The sequence below is a fragment of the Pleurodeles waltl genome, chromosome 7, assembly GCF_031143425.1.
Source record: "Pleurodeles waltl isolate 20211129_DDA chromosome 7, aPleWal1.hap1.20221129, whole genome shotgun sequence".
NCBI lineage: Eukaryota > Metazoa > Chordata > Amphibia > Caudata > Salamandridae > Pleurodeles > Pleurodeles waltl.
Window position 1 is genome coordinate 309979873 of NC_090446.1, and position 20791 is coordinate 310000663.

Below are 20791 nucleotides of genomic sequence, written 5' to 3' on the forward strand. Positions count from 1 at the left end.
TGACATGCAGCAGTTTTATGTCACAATGAGGAAAGCAAACTTCTGCCCAGCATAGCTGGCAAATGGGCACTTGTCGTGTGTTACACTGTCAACCACCAAAACTTGTATTTGCCACTTTATTACTGCAAGTGGCAGCTCATACATCCCTGCATGCAAGGTGCTGATTCCTAAAATTCCAAGACTTCCTAACAATAAGGTTTCTTATGTGGTCAGATACAGAACGAAATGTCTGTCCTTTGATAAGTATGTACATGTCTTTTTGGATGACGCCCTGGACCTCTCTGGCTGAAAGCCCCTTTAAGTAAGCGTATTATACATATAATTTTAGTGATTTTTTTTGGCTAACAGCAGATCTAAAAAGGCCTGATAACCAAGAAGTAGTGTTTTCAATCTGGACAGTCAGCCCACCCCACTTCTCAAGCTCTCTGTCATGCACTGGCAAACATATCTGAAATGTCTCTCATAAAAACTCTACATGCAGCAAGCATGTTTGCAATGGTTCAGGGCATAAAAGCATCACCATGATGGAACACAGCAATTCAATAATGAGTAAAACTCAGCAATGTTTTTCAACTGAAGAGCTAGGCTATGACACAGTGTCCTCGGATGCCCCATTCCTGTGATCCTGGATAAGGATTTTTTTTTAACAAATTATGGGGGTCATTCTTACTTTGGCGGGCGGCGGAGGCCGCCCGCCAAAGTAACCCCGTCAGAACACCGCACCGCGATCGAAAGACCGCTGCGGTGATTCTGAGATTTGCCCTGGGCTGGCGGGCGGCCGCCAAAAGGCCGCCCGCCAGCCCAGGGCAAATCAACCTTCCCACGAGGACGCCGGCTCAGAATTGAGCCGGCGTAGTGGGAAGGTGCGACGGGTGCAGTGGCACCCGTCGCGTATTTCAGTGTCTGCATAGCAGACACTGAAATACTTTGCGGGGCCCTCTTACGGGGGCCCCTGCAGTGCCCATGCCATTGGCATGGGCACTGCAGGGGCCCCCAGGGGCCCCGCGGCACCATGAACAGGATGGCGGTAGGGGGTGTCTGAATCCCCATGGCGGCGGAGCGCGCTCCGCCGCCATGGAGGATTCAGAAGGGCAGCGGTAAACCGGCGGGTGACCGCCGGTTTACCCTTTCTGACCACGGCTGAACCGCCGCGGTCAGAATGCCCTTCGGAGCACCGCCAGCCTGTCGGCGGTGCTCCCGTGGCCGGTGTGACCGCCAGGGTCAGAATGAGGCCCTATGTAATTACGTTGTTATCTAGCACAACACTACATGGGAGTGTCAGCAAAGCATTATTTGCAGCAAGCATAACCAAATCATTCCGAACGTGACCATGTGGAATCAGAACCCAGTTTAAACCAGAAGTATGCTAAACAAGATAATGTAGCTATAGTATAATAAAGAGGTCCAATAAGTCAAAATCAAATTCAGAAGAGGGGTAAAGAGTGGATAAAAGAACAAGGAGTCAGAGGTGAAGAGCAGAAAGGCAGGTTTGTGGAAAACGTGCTGTAGCGAAATCATCAGGATGGGAGAGCACTGTATGTTCTGAGAATGAAGCTCCAGAGGGAGGAGATAGATGACATGACCGAAGAGTGAAGGCAACTAGTCAGAGATGTTGAGAGGTAAATGAATAGGACAAAAACCCAAGGTAAGGGGATTTGAAGAAAAAAACATACAGCCAAAGTGAGCAGAGGTGACATAGAGCTTAAAATGTCTAAACATTTCAGAGGCTTTAGAGGGGAGTAAAAGTTAATATATAACGAAAATAGAGGGAGGACATGAATAAAAAATTGGGCATAAATATTGAAGTAGTAAAGAATGAAGAAGCAGGTAGACAAAATAAGGGGAGTCTATAGAGTAGTATAGATTTAAGTAGAGTTGAAAAAGTTGTGTCTTAAGTTTAACCGGAAAGCCAGCAGATCCCTGGTACATCTAATTTCTTTTGGCATTAAATTCCAGACTGCTGAGGCTGCTTTGTAGAAAGACTGAGTTGCACTGTTTGAAGATATGACATGTTGGATTCTAAGCGATTTTCTTCTTAACCCCTCTCTCTACCAGAAGTTTGTAATAAGTCTCAATGGTGTTTTGGCTGTTTTTCAGTTAGGGCTTTCTGAATAATACATGCAGCTTTACATGTAATTCTTGCTTTTAAAGGAAGCCAGTGTAGATCTTTTAGAATGGAGGGTATATGATCAATTTTGTTAGTGCCAGAAACCTGTCTGGCAGCTGAGCAGAGAAGTGCTTTCATCAGCCCAAGTAGGGCTTTAAGTTGAACGATTAGATCTGTTTTGCTGTAGTCAATACAAGACATAACAAGGGAGTGGATGACCAATGTCAAATCAAAAGTTCAAAAGAAGTGCTTTAATTCTTTAATGATTGTAGACTTGCTCTTGATGATGAAGCTGTTTGAGCCACTAATGATGTTATGTTAAGCTTGTTGTCTGCCCATATGCCCAGAGATTTCACTTTGCTAAAAGGTGTGGGAGAAAAAATAATTGATTGCTTTTCAGAGAGCCAGTTGCTTGGTTCATAACTTCAATGAATCTGTAGAGGAAGATATATTTTTCGGGATTCAATACCAGCATGTTCTGGAACATCCAAAACTGAAGATTCAGTCGATAGGTTTTATGGTCGTTTTATCAAAGAAGGAGAATAGTCTCAAATGTAACTATATATTTTTGGCATATTGATCTATAGCAGTAGTACGATCTGTGAGGAGCATAGTGGCTCCATATAAATGCTGATTAGAGTAAGAGTTAAAGAGGCTAGGTCTAAGAGCTGATTTCATCAAATGCTTCAGCTGAGAACTGTTCTGTTCCTATACTGGTACTGTGCCAAACCTGCCTGCAAACACTATCCGGTGAAGGACTGGTCTCACTCTCAGGTGCTTTCTGACACTCGTCACCTGTGCGTCAATCCCTCATTGCTGTGGATTTGCATGTCATGATGTGTCCGGTCAGCAGAGCCCCTGTAATTGGTGCTAGATGTGAAAGGAACAAATAATCTGTTGTTTGTGTCACACATCACTCGTGGATGTGCGAGATTCACAGATGTCTCCTTTTGGCTATCAATCAGGAGAGGGGTGTCAGATTGAAACCCTAAATAACAATATGCTGTCATTTTAGCTGACTGGTGTTGTTATTCCGTTGCAATATTTTCTTCAAAATGCCTATGATTTACTCGTGGTAAACATGGAGGTTTTACAGGGCTTTCCTTCTAATCTAATCTTTCACAGAAAAGAGAAGCAGGACCCATAATAAAGGTTCCATAGCTTTCATTATGATTTTGCATTTAATTAAAAAATCATAGGCCCCGCACAGCATTCGTTACATGTAAAACACGGATAGGATGGCAAGAAACAGTTAGTTACTGTTAATGAAGAGCCGCTTACTGTCCCATATAGAAACACATGCAGGGCTAAATAGAAGGCTTCAGTTAGCAAGGGAGCTTTCTTTATCAGTAGTGATTCTGTTCTTTATGAAATAAACATCAGACAGCGACCCAGCTAAAATGTGGTAGGCACGTGGCCCAGAGGAAGGTGAGAGCAGCAGTCCTCCTATCTTTTGATGCTGAAAAATCATTCGACATATTGAACTGGAATGTGCTCTTTGCGGTGCTAGAATGCTTTGGTTTCTGTGACAGTTGGGGGACTGGATTGAGGTACTCTACGGCAATCTACAGACAAAAGCGATGATCACTGGCTACATAGCAGCCCCTACGCCCATCCAACGTGACACCGTCACAACGGTCCATTGTCTCTTCTTCTATTCAGTCTCTTCGTGTAACCCCTTTCCTAGAGTATCAGGAATAATACTCAAATCCAGGGTGACTCCTTCTGCAGAGACAACTTCAAAGTATCTACATTTGCAAACATTATCCTACTAACCCTAACAATTCCTTCAAGCATTAATCCCCCTCCTGGAGGAATTCGATGCAATAGCCGGTGTTCAGATTAATGTAATGAAATCAGAGGTCTTGGTCTTAATGGGGGAGGGGGTGCCGTGGCAGAAATCTTTGCCACAGCAACGCAATTTCGTTGGGTGACTGCCTTCATCAGATATTTTGGGATCCGCCTGACACTAACCCGCTCTAATTCTGCCTCTATCAATTTCGAATCCCTCCTATGTAAAACCCGGGCATTGCTTGGAGGAATCATTCCCCCTTGCGTCCCACAAAATGACATTTCTTCCTTGCATCCTATACCTCTTCCAGGCCATTCTCCTGACAGTCCCTAAGGCTGAGATCACCCACTCCAAAACTGCCTACATTTGGGTGGCAGAATGCTCTAGATTAGCCTTCCAGACCTGCATCTGCCATCCTAGGGAGGGAGGCTGAGGGTCACCACAACTGCTCCACTACTATCAGGCTTCCCAACTATGTTACATAATCAAATGGTTAAAGGGCAAACTGACAAACCCTGAACTTTGCATCTAGACTGTTAGGCAAGGCCCTGGGTGTCCCCAGAGCCTCAAAGGGCTGAATCTTCTACCTCTCCCCTGTTATCAGAGCCACCCGAGCCTTTTCAAACTCAACTGCCACTAAGCAGTGCATTTCCTCCTTCTCTTCCCCTTTCACTACCGTCCTGGATAACCTGGAGTTCGCAGATATGAGCTTTCCACAAATGGAAGGGAAAGGCTGTTTCCGCCTTCAAGACTTCTTTTTTGGAGACCAAGTAATGACCTTCGGGGACCTCAAGCTAGACTATGGGATACTGGGAACTGAACAGTTTCATTATGTCCTGCTTCGCTGCTGAATCTCCCTCCCAGGGTCAAAGCTTGGGCCATGTAGGAAAGTACCCTCTTTTTGGCATGTTACCCCCAATTTCTGCCTGATGTCAGTTTGTTTTTGACTGTGTCACTGGGATCCTGCTAGTTAGGACGCCAGTGCTTATGGTTTATGGCCTGCTTGTCAGTGTGTTTCACTGTTTTCTAGAGTGTCACTGGAGTCCTGCTAATCAGAACCCCAGTGCTCATGATCTCTCTCCTTCTAAATTTGTCACTACATACTGGTAACTCAGTATTTCACTCAAAATTGGCATACTGGTCCCCTCTTATAAGTCCTTGGTATATGATACCTAGGTACCCAGGGCACTGGGATTCCAAGGGATCCTTATGGGCTGCAGCATTTCTTTTGCCACCCATAAGGAGCCCATACAAAGGCTTCTACAGGACTGCCATTGCAGCCTGTGTGGAATAGTGCATGCACTATTTCACAGCCATTTTCACTGCACCAGATCACTTATAAGTCACCTATATATCAGGTCTTTCAACCCTGAAGGCTGGGTGCTAAATGCCTGTGTGTGAGGGCACCCCCGCACTAGCAGAGGTGCTCCCACGTCGTCCGGGCCCATTTTCCCGGACTTCATGAGTGCGGGGACGCCATTTTAATTGTGCACTGGACATAGGTCAATACCTATGTACAGCTTCACAATGGTAACTCCGAATATGGCCAAGTAAGGTGTCCAACAACTGGGAATTGTACCCTAATACTGATTCCAGTTGGTTGTACAATCCAATGCACTCTGGGGGCTCCACAATGGATCCCCAATACCGCCATACCAGCCTTCTGAGGTTTTCGATGCAGCCCCAGCTGCCACCTTGCAGACAGGCTTCTGCCCTCCTGGGGCATGAGCAGCTCAATCCCAGGAAGGCAGAACAATGCATTTCCTTTAGGAGAGGGGTGTTACACCCTCTCCCTTTGGCAATAGGTGTACAGTCATGGTAGGGGTATCCTCCCAGAGCCTCTGGAAATGCTTTGAAGGGCACAGATGGTTCCCTCCTTGCATAATCCAGTTTATACCAGTTCAGGGACCCCCAGTCCCTGCTCTGGCTTGAAACTCGACAAAGGAAAGGGGAGCGACCACTCCCCTGTCCATCACCACCCCAGGTGTGGTGCCCAGAGCTCTTCCAGAGTGTCCCTGGGTTTTGCCATCTTGGATTCCAAGGTAGTGGGACGCTCTGGGAGCATCTGAGTTGACAGTGCCAGCAGGTGACATCAGAGACCCCTCTTGGTACGTTCCTACCTGGTTAGGTGACCAGTCCCCCTCTCAGGGCTATTTAGGGTGTCTCCTCTGGGTGTTTCTTCAGATTCGGATTGCAAGACTCCAGCAGGAATCATCTGCATCCTTTACTTCGTCTTCTACCGACGGATCAACGGCTGTCTGCTCCAGGAACTCTACAAAACTGCAACAAAGAAGACTTTTGCAACATTGTAACTTCAGCTCCTGCCAGTAACTCCAACAGTTTCCATGTCGTGCATCCGAAGAGGACTGACTGTCTTCAGCCTGCACCATAAGATAGGAAGGAATCTCCCGTGGAGTGTCGGAGTCACTACCCTGCTTCAGCAGGCACCACTCTGCAGCAATGACCGGTGGCTTGTATCCCCTCTCCATACGACAGGTGTGGCTTCAGCTACATTGGTGGTGGATTAAAGTGACTCCGACAGTCCCAATGTCCAGCCGTCCAATTTTGTTGGAGGTAACAGCTTGCCTCACCACGCAAGACAGGACCTGTGTGCACCGTGTGACTTGCAGTTGCCAAGGCTTCTGTGTGACCTTCCAAGAAGTTCTTCGTGCACAGCACAGTTTAGGCCCCCAGCACTCCATCCTGCGATGCACAGCTTCCTGAGTGGTTCTCCGGCGGCGTGGAAATCCTTTGTGTCATGTTGCGTGGCCCTCCATTTGCACCTTCTTTGTCTCCATGCTGTGGGACTCCTGTGTGCGCTGCCTGGTCTTCTGAGAGCTCCCTGAGTTGCTGAGAGCCCCTCCGTCTCCTCCTCCTGGGTAGAGGCCACCAGGTCCCTCCTGGTCCTGGGCACTGCCATTTTCCGCTAACAGCGAGCTTTGCATGTGCCAGGGCTTATTGGCAGAATCCAGCGGCGCAAACAAGACTACATTCATCATCCGGCGTGGGACATCTCCTGCACCAACCAGTAACCCACATCTGTCTTCTTTGGTGCAATACTGACTTTGTCTTCTCACCGGTGGTTCTTCTTTTGCACCTTCATCTAGGTTAGCAGGGGCTCCTGTTCTCCCTGGACTCTTCAGTGCATCTTGGACTTTGTACCCTTCTTCCACAGGTCTTCAGGTCCAGGAATCCATAATTGGTGTCTTACAGCCTCTTCTGGTTCTTGCACTATCTTCTATCACAACTTCTAGTGTGTTTTAGGAAACTTGCTGTGTTTTACTCCTGCTATCCTTGGCTCTGGTGTGGGGTCTATTACTTACTTTTGTGGTTTTCTTACACTCCCAGCACCCCTCTACACACTACACTTGCCTAGGTTGGAAACTGACTTTCACATTCCACTATTTTAGTATATGGTTTGTGTTCCCCTCAGGCCCATTGCAACCTATTGTGATTTTCACTGTTTGCACTGTTTTCTATTTACTTACCTATTCTGGTTACTAGAGTTTATATTGTGTAATTTATTTACCTCCTATGGGAGTATAGTCTCTAAAGTATTTTTGGCATAGTGTCACTAAAATAAAGTGCCTTTACTTTTGTAACACTGAGTATTGTCTTTCATGTATGTGAGTACTGTGTGACTACAGTGGTATTGCAAGAGCTTTGCATGTCTCCTAGTTCAGCCTTGGCTGCTCTGCCTACAGCTACCTCTAGACAGTCTGGCTTCTAGACACTGACTACATTTCACTAATAAGGGATAACTGGACCTGGTATGAGGTGTAAGTACCTTTGGTGCCCACTACAAGCAAGGCCAGCCTCCTACAGGCCACCAGACCACTCACTCTCTTCTAAAAATACCTTCAACACCTCGCTTCCCCTAAGCATCTCACCTCCAATATTTACAGCCTCCTTATTTCCCTGACAACACCACCCAAAACACCATATGAACTACACAGGGAGAGGGACCCACGGCTTACTTTAGACACTAAACAGTGGCAGGAAGTATTTCTTCACAAAACTGATATTACCAGACATACGTAATGCAGGGAAATTCTATACAAAATCCTACATTGCTGACATCTCACACCCCTACGCCTGCACACTATCAGTGCAGCATATCCTGATACATGCTGTTATGGGTGCAGTGATGCTAGCACCTTCCTACATATCATAAGGTCCTGCCCACACCTAGGAGGCTTTTGGAACACCATACCCCAGGCAATCTCCCAGATCCATGGCTGTGAACTCGACAAACTTCCTGAATTGGCCATTCTGAGAACATCTGCCAAGGGTTTATACCCCCTCTATTGAACAACAGGCAATCGCAAATCCCACTTCTACCTATTCACTAAACACAATTCTTTCCTTCTGGGGGAGAACCCTATGCCCCCACTTACGAATACTGGCTTTATAAACTGTGGCTCCTGTAGAGCCACAAGAAGATCGCTCACAAGATAGCAGACAAGTCCCAACTCTCACACAAACTTTGGGACACCTGCTCACCCCTTGAATTCACTTGCTGTACGGCTCAATAATGTTGCATTTCTTTAGGTTATCAATCACTGTATGTACATGTGTATATTCGTAATTCAGAATATGTGGTGTGACTTCATTCACTCGTTGTCTCTTCTTTGCAAAGTAAACATTTCTGTTTGTTTATTTCATGTTTCTAAGTTTCCATATCACCAACAAATCTCTTTTATGATGTTCCGAGATCAATTTGCAGTGAATCCATGAAAATGTGTTTTTAGTCACAATGCATTTTGAGCACCTAACATTCAGGAAAATAGTCAACAACTCTTAAATTGGCTAACACAGGTCCACAGCTGTATGCAGCAGAGATGGTTGTGCTTAAATGCTTACAGTGCCGAGATCCAACATTTGAGTGCTGACATCCCAATCTTGCTCGCATTTGACAGGCCATCTTTGTTGGGCTCTTTCACCTCGGGGTCTCCACTGCTTCCTTCTCCAAAGGTATGCATGTTGGAAGTCGCCCTCACATATAATCTGTCTTACCCTCTGGCGAATAACATCTCTAAGAACAAAGTCTACCTTCTTTTTGTAGGACATTTCTTCCTATGTATGCCACTCTAAGGATCTGTCTTGCCACAAGAGTGGTCATCCTCAGAATCAAAAACTAATTGAATGTTTGCTGTTCTCCTTGGTGTTAAAGAAGGGGTAACATAGAAGGTACTGGTACTGAGAAGCCATACCACAAATGTAAAAAAATAAAAATATTTGTGCACAAGAACGTTTGACAAAAACACAAGTATGTTTCATTAAATTAAAGTTAATCAGATTAGGTAGAAGAGTAGGAGGGGAATGTATGTTTAGGGGCGGAAAGAATGTCCACAAAAAGGAAGCAAAGTAGTAATTCAGTCTTTGGTGCTGGAGCTAGAAGACTGTCAGAACAGTCTTGCCGGGCCACAACAGGAGAGAAACATGGAGAGTGCATGGTGGGGGCCCACATTAGTGCTGGAAGTAATAACTTTAAGGCTTCTTGATGAGCCTTGAGCCCAGCTTCAATGACAGGGTTTACCAGGCCACTGGACGTTACATGATATAATTGCTACTTCAGCTCAGCAAGTCAAGAAGAAAACATTGTCAGAAGTATTCCTGTGTAATACTTAGGCTTAAGTACCAAGGGCCCGAGGAGGTTAAGGAATAGGTCTCAGCCCGTGGTCTAATGACTTTGATTAAAGTTCTGTACTGCAGCACGGTGACCTCTAGGATGGCAGTCTGGGTGGTTCTGTCCTGAAGATGCCCATATTTATCCCTAAGTGAAATGTGGGGAACTTTCAAGTGGCCATGGACTGGAATATTCTCTCAGAAATGGTTTGTGAATCGTTTTTCCTACTTCTTGCTGACCTCCAGTAAAGGTGCTTTGGAATTTTCCGTAGCCCTGAAAACACAGTTTAGCCTTACTCCAGTGATGTGTTTTCCTTATGCAAAACCTTACAGCAAATTACATTCTCTAGGCTCCTGAGGGCGTCTATTAGGAAAACATTTCTCTCCTGGCTAGGGTAGAAAAAGAATATAGAAATATAATAGATCTCCCCTGTGATTTCTTCCATCTCAAACTATATTGCATTTCTATAACAGATGTAACTGAGTGACGACGGCCTCTAGCTACTGTGGCCCAGCTGAACACGCTACAATTGAATCCTCAAGGTTTCTGTCTCTTAATAATGGGTAAGGATATTTTAAGGACACAAACAAACTCACATAAGGCTTAAGAATATGATGCAAAATACGGGAAGTTACTGTGAAGTCAGTCATTAAAAGATGGATTAAACCAAAAGCAGTTTGGGTATACCTAGAAAGTACGAAAGGGGAAACATTGCATACTCAGAATAGTTTTTCATTAAGGCAGAGAAATCAAAATGAAAACGAAAAGGGGAATGGGTATGTCTGTATAGGAAGATCCGGTCCTTTGCTGCTTCTGTCTCCTATACTATTCCTTACAGCCTCTATACCTCTCTCTCTTTTCCCTTTTCCTCCTTCCTTGCATTTCTTCCCTTTGTATTTCTTTGAGATTTCCCCTTCTTTTTTTGGTCCTGCTTTGACCTTTCCCTCTCCCTGCTCCGTTTCTGCCATTTTTCCCTTTCTTTCACCATCCTTGCACATTCTGTTCCTTGTCCACCCGTACCCTGTTCCTTCCACGCTTGCAGGTCTGCGGTTACAGGATGCGCCTTCACTTTGATGGCTATTCCGAATGTCACGACTTTTGGGTAAATGCTGACTCTCCGAACATTCATCCTGCGGGGTGGTGCGAGAGGACAGGACACAAACTGCAGCCCCCAAAAGGTAAGAGGGGTACAGCACACCATTGATAAAGCAGCATGCACTTCCCAGCAAATGATGGTCCTTACATGTGGTACATTATTACAGTATGTTAACTGCCCCTTACAGGTGTCAAGGTGAATTTAGTGTGTTATATTTGTACTTCTGTGATTCCTTTTAAGTACTGTGGAGGGTTTTCTGCCTGATAAACAGTGGGATTGCTGTACTCCAAACATATTCTCTCATCCACACCAAGGAGAATGCAGGTTACCTCTCCCAGAAAAATATTTCCTCACAACAAAAGACAAAAATTGTGGAGTTCTCAGTTAAGAAGATATTCCAGGTCTAGTAATCTCTATCAAGCCTAGCTTGAGGCAGAAGTTAGATTAGTTGACTCTTGTGTGAGATGTGCTAATAAGACACCTCCAGTCTGCCCCTATATGTTATTCCTGCAAGGTAACATTTGTAATGGATAACAGTATCTACTCATCTTGCCAAAAGCAGAACATCTAAATGGAAATACATAGTAGAGGGTATAATGTGTTGCTAAAAACGAGAGGTGTTTTGCACCTGCTAAACAATATGATAAACCGAATTTGAAAATAGGGTGTTGTCCCTCCACGTGTGCTGGAAGAATGTGTTCCTCTTGCCAACTAATCAGGATCTGAATACCGGCTTCTTAGTTTGCAGCATGCCCTCAGTAAGAAATCTAGATGTGTTTGCCCGTTGTAATGCACACTACTTAGATCTTCAGTGTAAGAAGCCTGATTGTGAATATTTGATGGCAGTCCTTGAGACGAGTCATACAGGGCATATGTGATTGTGTCTCTCCTTGTCTAAACATGGATATATCAGATCTAGTTGTATTTAAACACTTCACATGAGGAACCGCAATTCCTTTTCCCTCCCATTTGATTGTCTCTCTGATTTGGGCCTTCAACAATCTTTTCCCAAAAGATGCCGAACATGGGAGAGATCTTCAGCTCCAGTATGTCTCTCCTTCCTCCGGTTAAAAACCGCATTAAAATGTATTTTGCCTTTCATGAGACATCTCGGGTATCCTGCTGCTGTTTCTTCGGACTCAAAGAATCATTCTTGTCTCATCTGTGGATGCCCCCAGAATTGATTGCTAGAACAGGATCTTAAGTTGCCTACTGCACATAATTATCTTCAAGCCTCAAAGTGTGTGAAACCATGCCCACATCGCATTCTTTGTTTGACTGAAGCACACAGACCATATCTCACATTGAATTTAACAGTTTGTCAGTCATCCAAAACCAAAGTCAGCTGACTAACGTTACACAGAGAGCATAAAAATAGATATGTGACAGTGATTTTTGATAGAAACAATGTAATAGTAACTCTTTGGTGGAAACGTTTTCATTGAAACCTTGTAATACAACACCTACCCCTTGTGTTACCTAGTATTTGAAACAGTTTAGTTCTTGTATTCTGAGTCTAAATGAAACCTGCTTGTCACAGATTATCTTAAACTGAATTCTTCACTGTACCATAACATGTACTGAAATATAATGTTAAGTCTACTAAAACTATGACGTTTAAGTATAATGTGACTAATTGAAGTGAACTCAATCACCGGTTCTGGAATATTTGGGTAAGATTCATTGGCACACATCATAGGAGATCAAATCTATTATTTATTACCTCGTTGTAAGCCTTGTGGAAATACCTATTTGGTTAGAAACTCCTGTTTGCAACCAAATCTACTTTATTTTTCAACTCAGGAGTGTGTTGTTCCTCCTAAGAAAATCCTGTCACAATTTGTGAGAGCAAATTATACGGGCAAATTATGCAAAGTCAGTGTGTGCATTTCATAACAGTGGGGGCAAGGAACGCACAACTAATATTCTGACCGTTATGCGCCCTATCCTGCACTATAGATATTTACTGGTTGCACATTTCACATTCAGAATTGCGCAAGTGGCAAAATTGTGCTCATAGTCATTATTACATGGATGGTTTTCCTTAGTTCCAGTTAAAAAGTGTGTTTTAACTCTAAAAATACTTTACCCAAGTCTTTTGTCTTTATATTTTTTACAGTCAGTTTATTTTTCTACCAGTTTGGACTATTAAACAGCTTGATACTCTAGAGAGGTAATAAGCACCATGTCAAGTGCTTTGCTCCATTTTTTAGGTGTCACTGTCCACATTGTTGGGGCCAGTCTGTTTTCTCATGTTGAGTTGGTACCAGCTCCACTCGTGATCAGTATTTCATTGCTTACTCATGGAAACTTTGAACAACTCTGATGCAACTGGAAGCTGGAAATAATACTTCAGAAGTTTAAACAAGCATTGGCAAATCCAGTAGGTCTTGCCTGTGACTCCTTTTGGCTTTTCCAATGCTTGCTTTTTCTCTTCCCCAGATGTTTGTCATGCGGTGTGGGTGCATAACCATCCACCATCTTACAACTATCTTTCTTTTGTTTTAGTAAAAATCACTCAAAGATGGCTACCACTCATGCAAGTGCTTGTGTAGCAACACTGTTTGAATGAGTTTTATTGAAACAAAATGACATCTATCCTTGGATGGCTTAAAGTGCATTTACAGATAGCTGCCTGCTGATACACTGTCGGCGGGGGTAAGAGTGCAGCGGATTGGGGACCGCATCTGTGCACTGAGGAGAGGTTAAAAAAATGATAATGAGAGTGGGACGCCCAGAAAATGCTTCTTCATGCTGCTTTGCAAAGAAAGGGCACGACTAGTGGAAAAATAGAACTCATCCACTCAAAATACAGTGAGATCGAATTGCTTCCTGGGGATGGCAAACAGAAGATAACGGAAGAAATCCATTTTCTCAGGAGCTATTGACATGAACAAGAAAGCCTTTGATTTATAAACAGGGGGTAGACACAAAGCCCACTCTGGATTGGATACAATCGGCCTGCTTGCCAATCTGTAGACAAGACCTGAAAAGTGAGATGCATCTCATTCTGAAACTCCCATTTCCTGCCACTCTCTTCATGAACCAAGCCCTTTCATTCTTCATTTCTGCCGCGTACCACTGGAACTCTTACAGCAATTTAATTTTGTGATGTTGCTCTAAAAGGTGCATGTTTTATATTTTCATTATTTTATTATTGCTGCTGTTTAACTGTGTGTGAGCACCTGTATACTGCATTTATTACAGCTCCCTTGAAAGGCAATAAGGCCATGGCAAAGATGGAATTAATTTTGACAGAAATGCAATTAAAATAGTGTCATGTGAGACAACACCGTAGGAAGTTTAAAACTTTCAAATACCAACCAGTGCCACGCTACACATAATAACTAAAGGGTTAAACCGCAAGGACCTTGATTTCCTGTAGTTTAGTTTGTACCAAATTAAAACTAAGATAAATAATTTATTTTGGCCTTTGACTAAGACCATTATTGTGGCCTTTTTTAATTAATTATTAAATGATTATTTGACTCTAAAAACGACAACTATGCAAAAGCTGCTGCAGGTTAATAGTAATGTTGCCTACTAGAGCCATGTAATCTGACAATGCAAGCATTGAGACACGTGCGCCCCTTAACGTCAGCGGGTAACTTTTGTAGATCTTAAATGATCACATAGAATTGCAATAAACAATTTGAAAATGCATGGAGCACAATGACAACCTTGTTTTAGGCCATTCAAGTTAGACTTCAGAAATACTGACAATCATTACCCAGATGGAATTTTAAACAAGTTTCATCATAGACAGCCGTTATTATGCAGCCAGTTAAAGCCTGGTAATTGTCAGTTTATTTCAAAGGCTTCGGTACTTTAGCCGTGCCAAACTGAAAACTATAGTCAGCAAAGTAGTGCTTAATTTGAACCGGTGGGTGCAGATGGGGTCAACTGACACTCGTTTTTAGGGATCAAAACGTCCATTTTCTCAACGGGGTTTGTTCCAAAGTAATAGAGGGAAAATAACATAATGGGTAACGAAGGAGAAGGAGAAAGATAGAAAAACAGTGACTAAAGGAGAAAGTAGAGTTGAAAAAGGACCTACAAGAGTGCTCAAATGGGGGCATTGAGTGTCGGGTGTTGGATTAAAGAGGATTGACATAGAATCAAGACTACACAGCCTTGCTTTTTTGAACCCTGACCACCAATAGCACCAGTCGTGGACTTCTGACCAAAACCTTTGGCACAGGACCTAATCTTTTACATATTAGGCACTGCAACAAAGCAACATTATATATTTACCTTCTAATTTTGAAGGAAGGACATTATGTTGTCATAGAGTCGTAACCTGATTTATACCTCCATGAATTTGGGGATAGCTATTTTTCAATAGTAACCATTCACTTACGTTTTACAAGAGGTATTTGGAATTTGTTTCTTTTGCATTTATTAGTGCTGTGAGGTGATAAATATTAGGAACTTTTCTGTAAAATGTAGCCAGTGTATATCACTAAATAAAAAAAACCTGTAGAATTAGCTTTTTCTGGAACTGGCCGTATGTTAAAAATATAGTAGCAGTAATAATGTGAGGACCTGGCACCTTTTTACTATAGAAATCAATATTGTCACTGTATTTTCTTAACAACCAACCTGAACAATTTCATACCATTATCTTCTGCAGCACAGTTCTTAGGCAATGCTATCAACCCGTGGGTAGGTAAGCCATGTACAGTACCAATAAAAAGGCAGAATGGGAACAGAAGTTGTCAATCACTTCCAGAGAATAAGAAGATACTCTGTACTATGTTGCAGCTCAAGAAGAACATTTTGAAGGCTGGCAAGGGATGCAAAAACTTAACTGTCATCACATAGCTGAGGTATTCTGTGAATGTTTTCACAAAGTGAACCGATTTTTTATGGACTGATAAATATTTAATATGCCCTATAGGTAGTAGTCTACAATAGATTTCTGAAGACAGCATTGTCGGTTAAAGATAACTTCTGAAATTTCATTGTGATCAATGTGAGGCAATTTAGTCTTGTACATTTGTGAAAGATATGTTCTACAGTAGTGAATCTTTCATAGATTCACATGCTTGAATCATTCCCCGTCGTCGAGATGTGAGTCCCCGGTACCATAATAAGTAGTGTACAACATAATAACAGGTCGAAAAGGAATGTACAATTAAATTTTACAGCCTATCCATATTCTTTGTTAAGAAAAGAACCAAAGTTATGCAATGACCAATCAGGCGACAGCACCCTCTAGAACCCTCACCACAGAGGCTCCAGTTCCTCAGATATTCTACCGCAGGTCAGGTGATAGGAGTCTCCCTGCGCTGCTCAGTTTTTCTCTTCAGAATGCAAGTTCTACTGGATACTTATCAGGTCAGCTTTAAGATTTATTCTTATGGTATGGCCAGGCAAGATGGCCGGCGGGACATGCTCCTAGTGAGCTCCCGACACCCCGGTGAAAAACCATCAATAATACTGGGCTGCACTTGGTCTTTGTACCCCCCTCCCCCGTGGCTTCTACTGGATTGGAGCAGCGGGCTGTCTCCGCCCGCTGAGGTGGGCTGAATCGGGCCGCAGAGGTGATCGCAGCCGGAAGGCTGTAAGGCGCAGGCTGACTGCGTTGGGCCGCGACATTGGCCTTGTCCGGTGGCATGGCCCGGTGAGGGGATCTACCCCCCCGGTACTCATTTCTTGAAGCGGACTCCTGGCAGGTGACTTCTGCTTGCTCTGGGGGCCTCTGTCGAGGGGCTGAGCGGTGACCTGGAGCGGGTCTGCCTAAACGGGCCAGTGAGGGGCCTTGAAGTGGCGTGGCCCATGTGCCTGATGAGGCATGCCTGGGCCCACGGGCACGCTTAGAAGACGGCTGGGTGAAGTGGAGGAGACAGCGACTGCAGTTTTGGAGCAGTGCCTGTTTGGATGCTCCTGTTTGTTTCCTGTGACGCCTGGTGGGGCGCCTAGATGTAGGGGACTAGAGTGGAGCGCTGTTTGAAAGGGTAGCTCTCTTCCTTGGACTGGTGAAGAATACCAAGTTTTTTAGGTCTCCTACTTGGGTCTGCTGGTCCGGAGGGTGATTGGCTTGCGGAGGCACCTTTTTGGACCTTAACTTACCTGCGCTGGACTGCCTCATTGGTGCTGGGGTGTTTGGGTGCTATGAGGCCACGGAGGTGAACATTGGGCCTTGGATACTGTGAGCTGCAGGCGTCTTTTTGCCATATTGGGTTTCAACCCAGAAGACACGGACTGCACTGCGACTGCCCTGGAATGGGTCGTTATCGGCAGACCGATGTGTTGAAGGGCAATATCATGGAACAATATACTACTGTTGTGCCCACGCTGCAGTGTGCTACCCGGCTGGAAGGGTCTGACGAAGGCCAGAGTGGGTTTATGCCTGCAGAGGAACTGTCGCAAGCTGAGATTCTTGCTGTTATTCAGGGTTCGAGAGTGGCACTGGAGGGTAAGATTGAAACAATGACGGTGGAGGTGAATCTCCTCAGGGAGGAACCTCAGAAAGGTGTCTGACAAGGTCAGCATGGTGGAGGGGTCTATTATGGGGCTACATACGGAGATGGGAACTCTACGTAAGCAGATGGCGCAGGCTAGCTCCACGGTCAGCAGACTGGAGGCACGACTGAAAGATGCTGAAGGCCGCTCCCGACAGAATAATATCAGACTGTTGGGATTCCTGGAACGTGCAGAGGGGGCAGTCGCCGAGGCCTTTTTAGAACATTGGATCAAGGATGTGGTGCAGCCTGTGGGCGTCTCCAGAATGTTTGTGGTTGAGAGAGCCTATAGGGTGCTTATGGCACCACCACGGCCTGGTGCGCCTCTGAGGGCTATCATCGCCCGTCTCCTAAATTACAAGGACAGGGACTTTGTTCTGAGGGTGGCTCGTGATTCGAACAAGGCGGTGTTTGAGAATGGGAAGATTTCCTTCTACCCTGATTACACCAACAAGGTTCAGAAATTACGGAAGAGTTTCCTTGAAGGGAAGGCGAAGCTACGGGCCATGAATATCAGATACATGCTTTTATACCCGCCGCGCTTAAAGGTGCATTTCTTTGAGCAACCAGAGGAGTTTGGAGATGGCTGGAAATATGGGATAAGGCAGCACTGGGCAGGCCAGCTGGGACTAGTGGAACGGCTCAGCTGGCTTCTAGGGCTGACGGCCCTGACTGGTGGGCCCGTGAGGGTGGACAGACAGAGGTTCCTATGGATTGAGGGTCGGTGGATGACCCTGCCCCCCGGATCGAGATACAAGAAGATGGGACAATGGCTGTGGTACCTGCCGGATCGGTGGATGGCTCTGGTGAAAGGCCAGAATTGGACTCCCTGTTGGCCTCCACACAGAACTGATTCTCTGTCTGTCATTCCCTCTTCCTGGGGGCCTGGCCTCGTTTGGAGGTGGTCTGCTTCTAGATGTTGATGCTGTGGGATGCTATTCCGGGTCCTGAGAGGTCATATGGGTGTGCCGGACATTATAGGGGGGTAATGTTATTAACCTGTTGCAATGATGGTTCATGGGTGGGCAATGTGATATGGTTGCCGGGGTGGGGGGGTTGGATGTTTGTGGGGTTTACTTGGCACAGTTTGTCAATGTTTGTTGTTGGTTTCACAGTGCAGGTACTATGGCGTAACGGGCATGGGATACCTTTTTCACCTCTTCCTGGATGGTTGGATGGGGGGGTGAAAATGGGTGAGTTGATAATCCAGCACCAATATGGGTCGGCAAATTAACATGTTGACGTGGAATGTCAGGGGGCTGAAGAGTTTCACCAAAAGATATATGGTACATTCCTTTTTAAAGAGGCAGAAGGAGCAGATCGCCTGTCTCCAAGAGACGCATATGCGGAGGAGGAGGTACAACAGTTATCTAAGAAGTGTCGGGTCAAATGTTTTCTTCCTCCTCCTCTTAGGCGAGGGGTGTGACAGTGTGGGTGGCTCCTGGGGTTCCTTTTACCCACACATATAATAAGGCTGATGTTGAGGGGAGGTATGTTCTTATTGAGGTCACGCTGGATGGTTCACCCGTCATTATTCTTAACACTTATGCGCCCAGTTTTGATGATCCCTTTTTTTACACCAAAATCCCGGACATCCTGGGGGAAAGTATGGATAAGCCTATTATTTGGGCAGGAGATTACAACTGTATACTAAACAGGGAGTTGGATCGCATTCCCCCGAAGCTAGGGACTAAGCCCCGGATGGTGAGATCACTTACGGATGTGATGAGGCAGTTGGGGTTGTGGGATGGCTGGAGGGAGTTACATCCGGATGGTAGGGAGTTTACCTGTCACTCTAGAACACACCATAATCATGCCCGATTGGATAGGTTTTTTTTTGGCTGGCCTTCATGGCTCCCAGGTATTGGAGGTCACACATCTAGGTCGGTTTCTGTCAGATCATGCTCCTGTATTGATGCAAGTACAATGGGGGATGGTTGGTGTTAGTGCTGCACGTAGTTGGCGGCTACCAGCAGAATTTCTTGAGGATGTGGGATATAGGGAGGGGGTGGGTGAGGCCATTACTGGTTACATGGACTTGAACTGGAACACAACTGCTTCTAGGGGTCTGGAGTGGGATGCCATGAAGGCTGTGGTGCGGGGTATGTATTGGTACGGCGTGTGGAGTGCGCAGGCGTATGGAGTGTGAATTCACCGGGCTAGAGGAGAGATTGGGAGCTCTGCAGCGGATGCTTCCAACAAGAGCAGCTGAAAGGGAGGAACTTAGATTATACAAGGAAGTTAATGATTGCTGGGATTCCTTGAGTCGGGTCACCCTCAAAGCCTATAGGCAGCGCCTACATCGGGAAGGGGATAAGGCTGGTAAACATCTGGCATGGATTCTGAGGAGGGAGGTAGAGTCCCTTCCTATATTACATATTTGGAATGTGAAGGGTGAAATAGTTACACAGCGTGCAGATATTTTGGGGTCCTGGCAGATCATCTGCGGAAGGTTTCAAGGGCTGGTCCGGTTCCACCGGGAGAGGGAGTTGTTTTTTTTGTTGAGCAGATGTGCCTCCCACGGTTGGATGCGGGGATTACTGTTGAGGAGGTGAGCTAAGCAATGGCTGCAATGTCTAAATCTAAGTCCCCCGGTGGTGACGGGTTTCCTATTGAGTTGTTTCAGACGTTCTCTTTGACTTTGCGGGAGAAGCTTTTGGAGGTGTTTGAGGAAGCCCACGAGAGTGGCAGGCTGCCAGAATCAATGCGACAGGGCATAGTCTATTTGTTGCTTAAGCCGGGAGGGGACCCCAGTGATCCATCATCGTATCGCCCGCTCACAATGTTAAATAGCGATGTTAAGATCCTCTGCAAAATCCTAGCCTCTCGACTTCGTGGGGTGAGTCAGGGATTGGTGCACAAGGATCAGTGTGGGTTCATCGCTGGTCGCAGCACGTCTTACAATCTGCGTCGTCTGGCACATGTCCTACATGTGATGGAGGACGGGAAAGCTGAATTGGCGCACAATATACATAATGTTGAGCGGGTGGTTGCCGGCTTGGAACGCTCGGTCTCTTTTTGGAATAAATTACCTTTATCTGTTATGGGCAGGGCAGTGATTTGGTCCAGAATTCCATGTATCCACTGACTGCTCGGTTCTTTCATAGGTTGGATAGCCTCTTAATTTCCTTGGTATGGGCTGGGCGACATAGTAGAGTGGCTCTGCCGGTTCTGCAGGGTGCACTTGAGAGTGGAGGGCTAACAATTCCCAATCCCAGACATTATTATTATGCAGCACATATACAATTCGCTGCTAAATGGTTGACAGCTACTGACAATTGGGAGAAGAGATTGTTTGCTGGAATTTTGGATAGGCAGGCACTGGGGTATCTTTTAATGGCAGGGGAAGGTCTACCACTGTTCCCCATTTGGCAAGGTTCACTGCTGGGATCTGAGAGCAGGCAGTTAAACATGTGCTTAGACAGGCCCCATTTGACCGGGAATTAAGAATATGGGATCTTCCACCCTTTCGAGAAATGTTGATGTCTGTGGAAGCCTGGCGACTGGACAGTTGCGAAGTAGTTGGGGATCTTTACCCTACTGGTGAGTTAATTTCTTTCGCTGAGGCCAGGGTCTTGTTTGGTGTGGGATCTGGCCAATTCCTTCAATACGCTAAGCTTGAAAGCCTGGCACGTGAGATCTGGAGTGGTTTGCCGGTGGCTCCTGTGGCTTCCTCTGTACTACATGGCCTGCTTAATTG

The 20791-nt window shown here is 45.4% G+C and overlaps 1 protein-coding gene across 3 annotated transcripts in view; it reads left to right on the forward strand.

The window, feature by feature from the left end:
* L3MBTL1 (L3MBTL histone methyl-lysine binding protein 1) overlaps positions 1 to 20791 on the forward strand; it is a 420932-nt gene that overhangs the window by 182385 nt on the left and 217756 nt on the right. For all 3 annotated transcript variants that reach the window (XM_069243749.1, XM_069243751.1, XM_069243750.1), the window contains one exon: positions 10571 to 10706. In XM_069243749.1, the coding sequence (XP_069099850.1) occupies positions 10571 to 10706 (136 nt within the window). The remainder of the gene's footprint in view (positions 1 to 10570; positions 10707 to 20791) is intronic.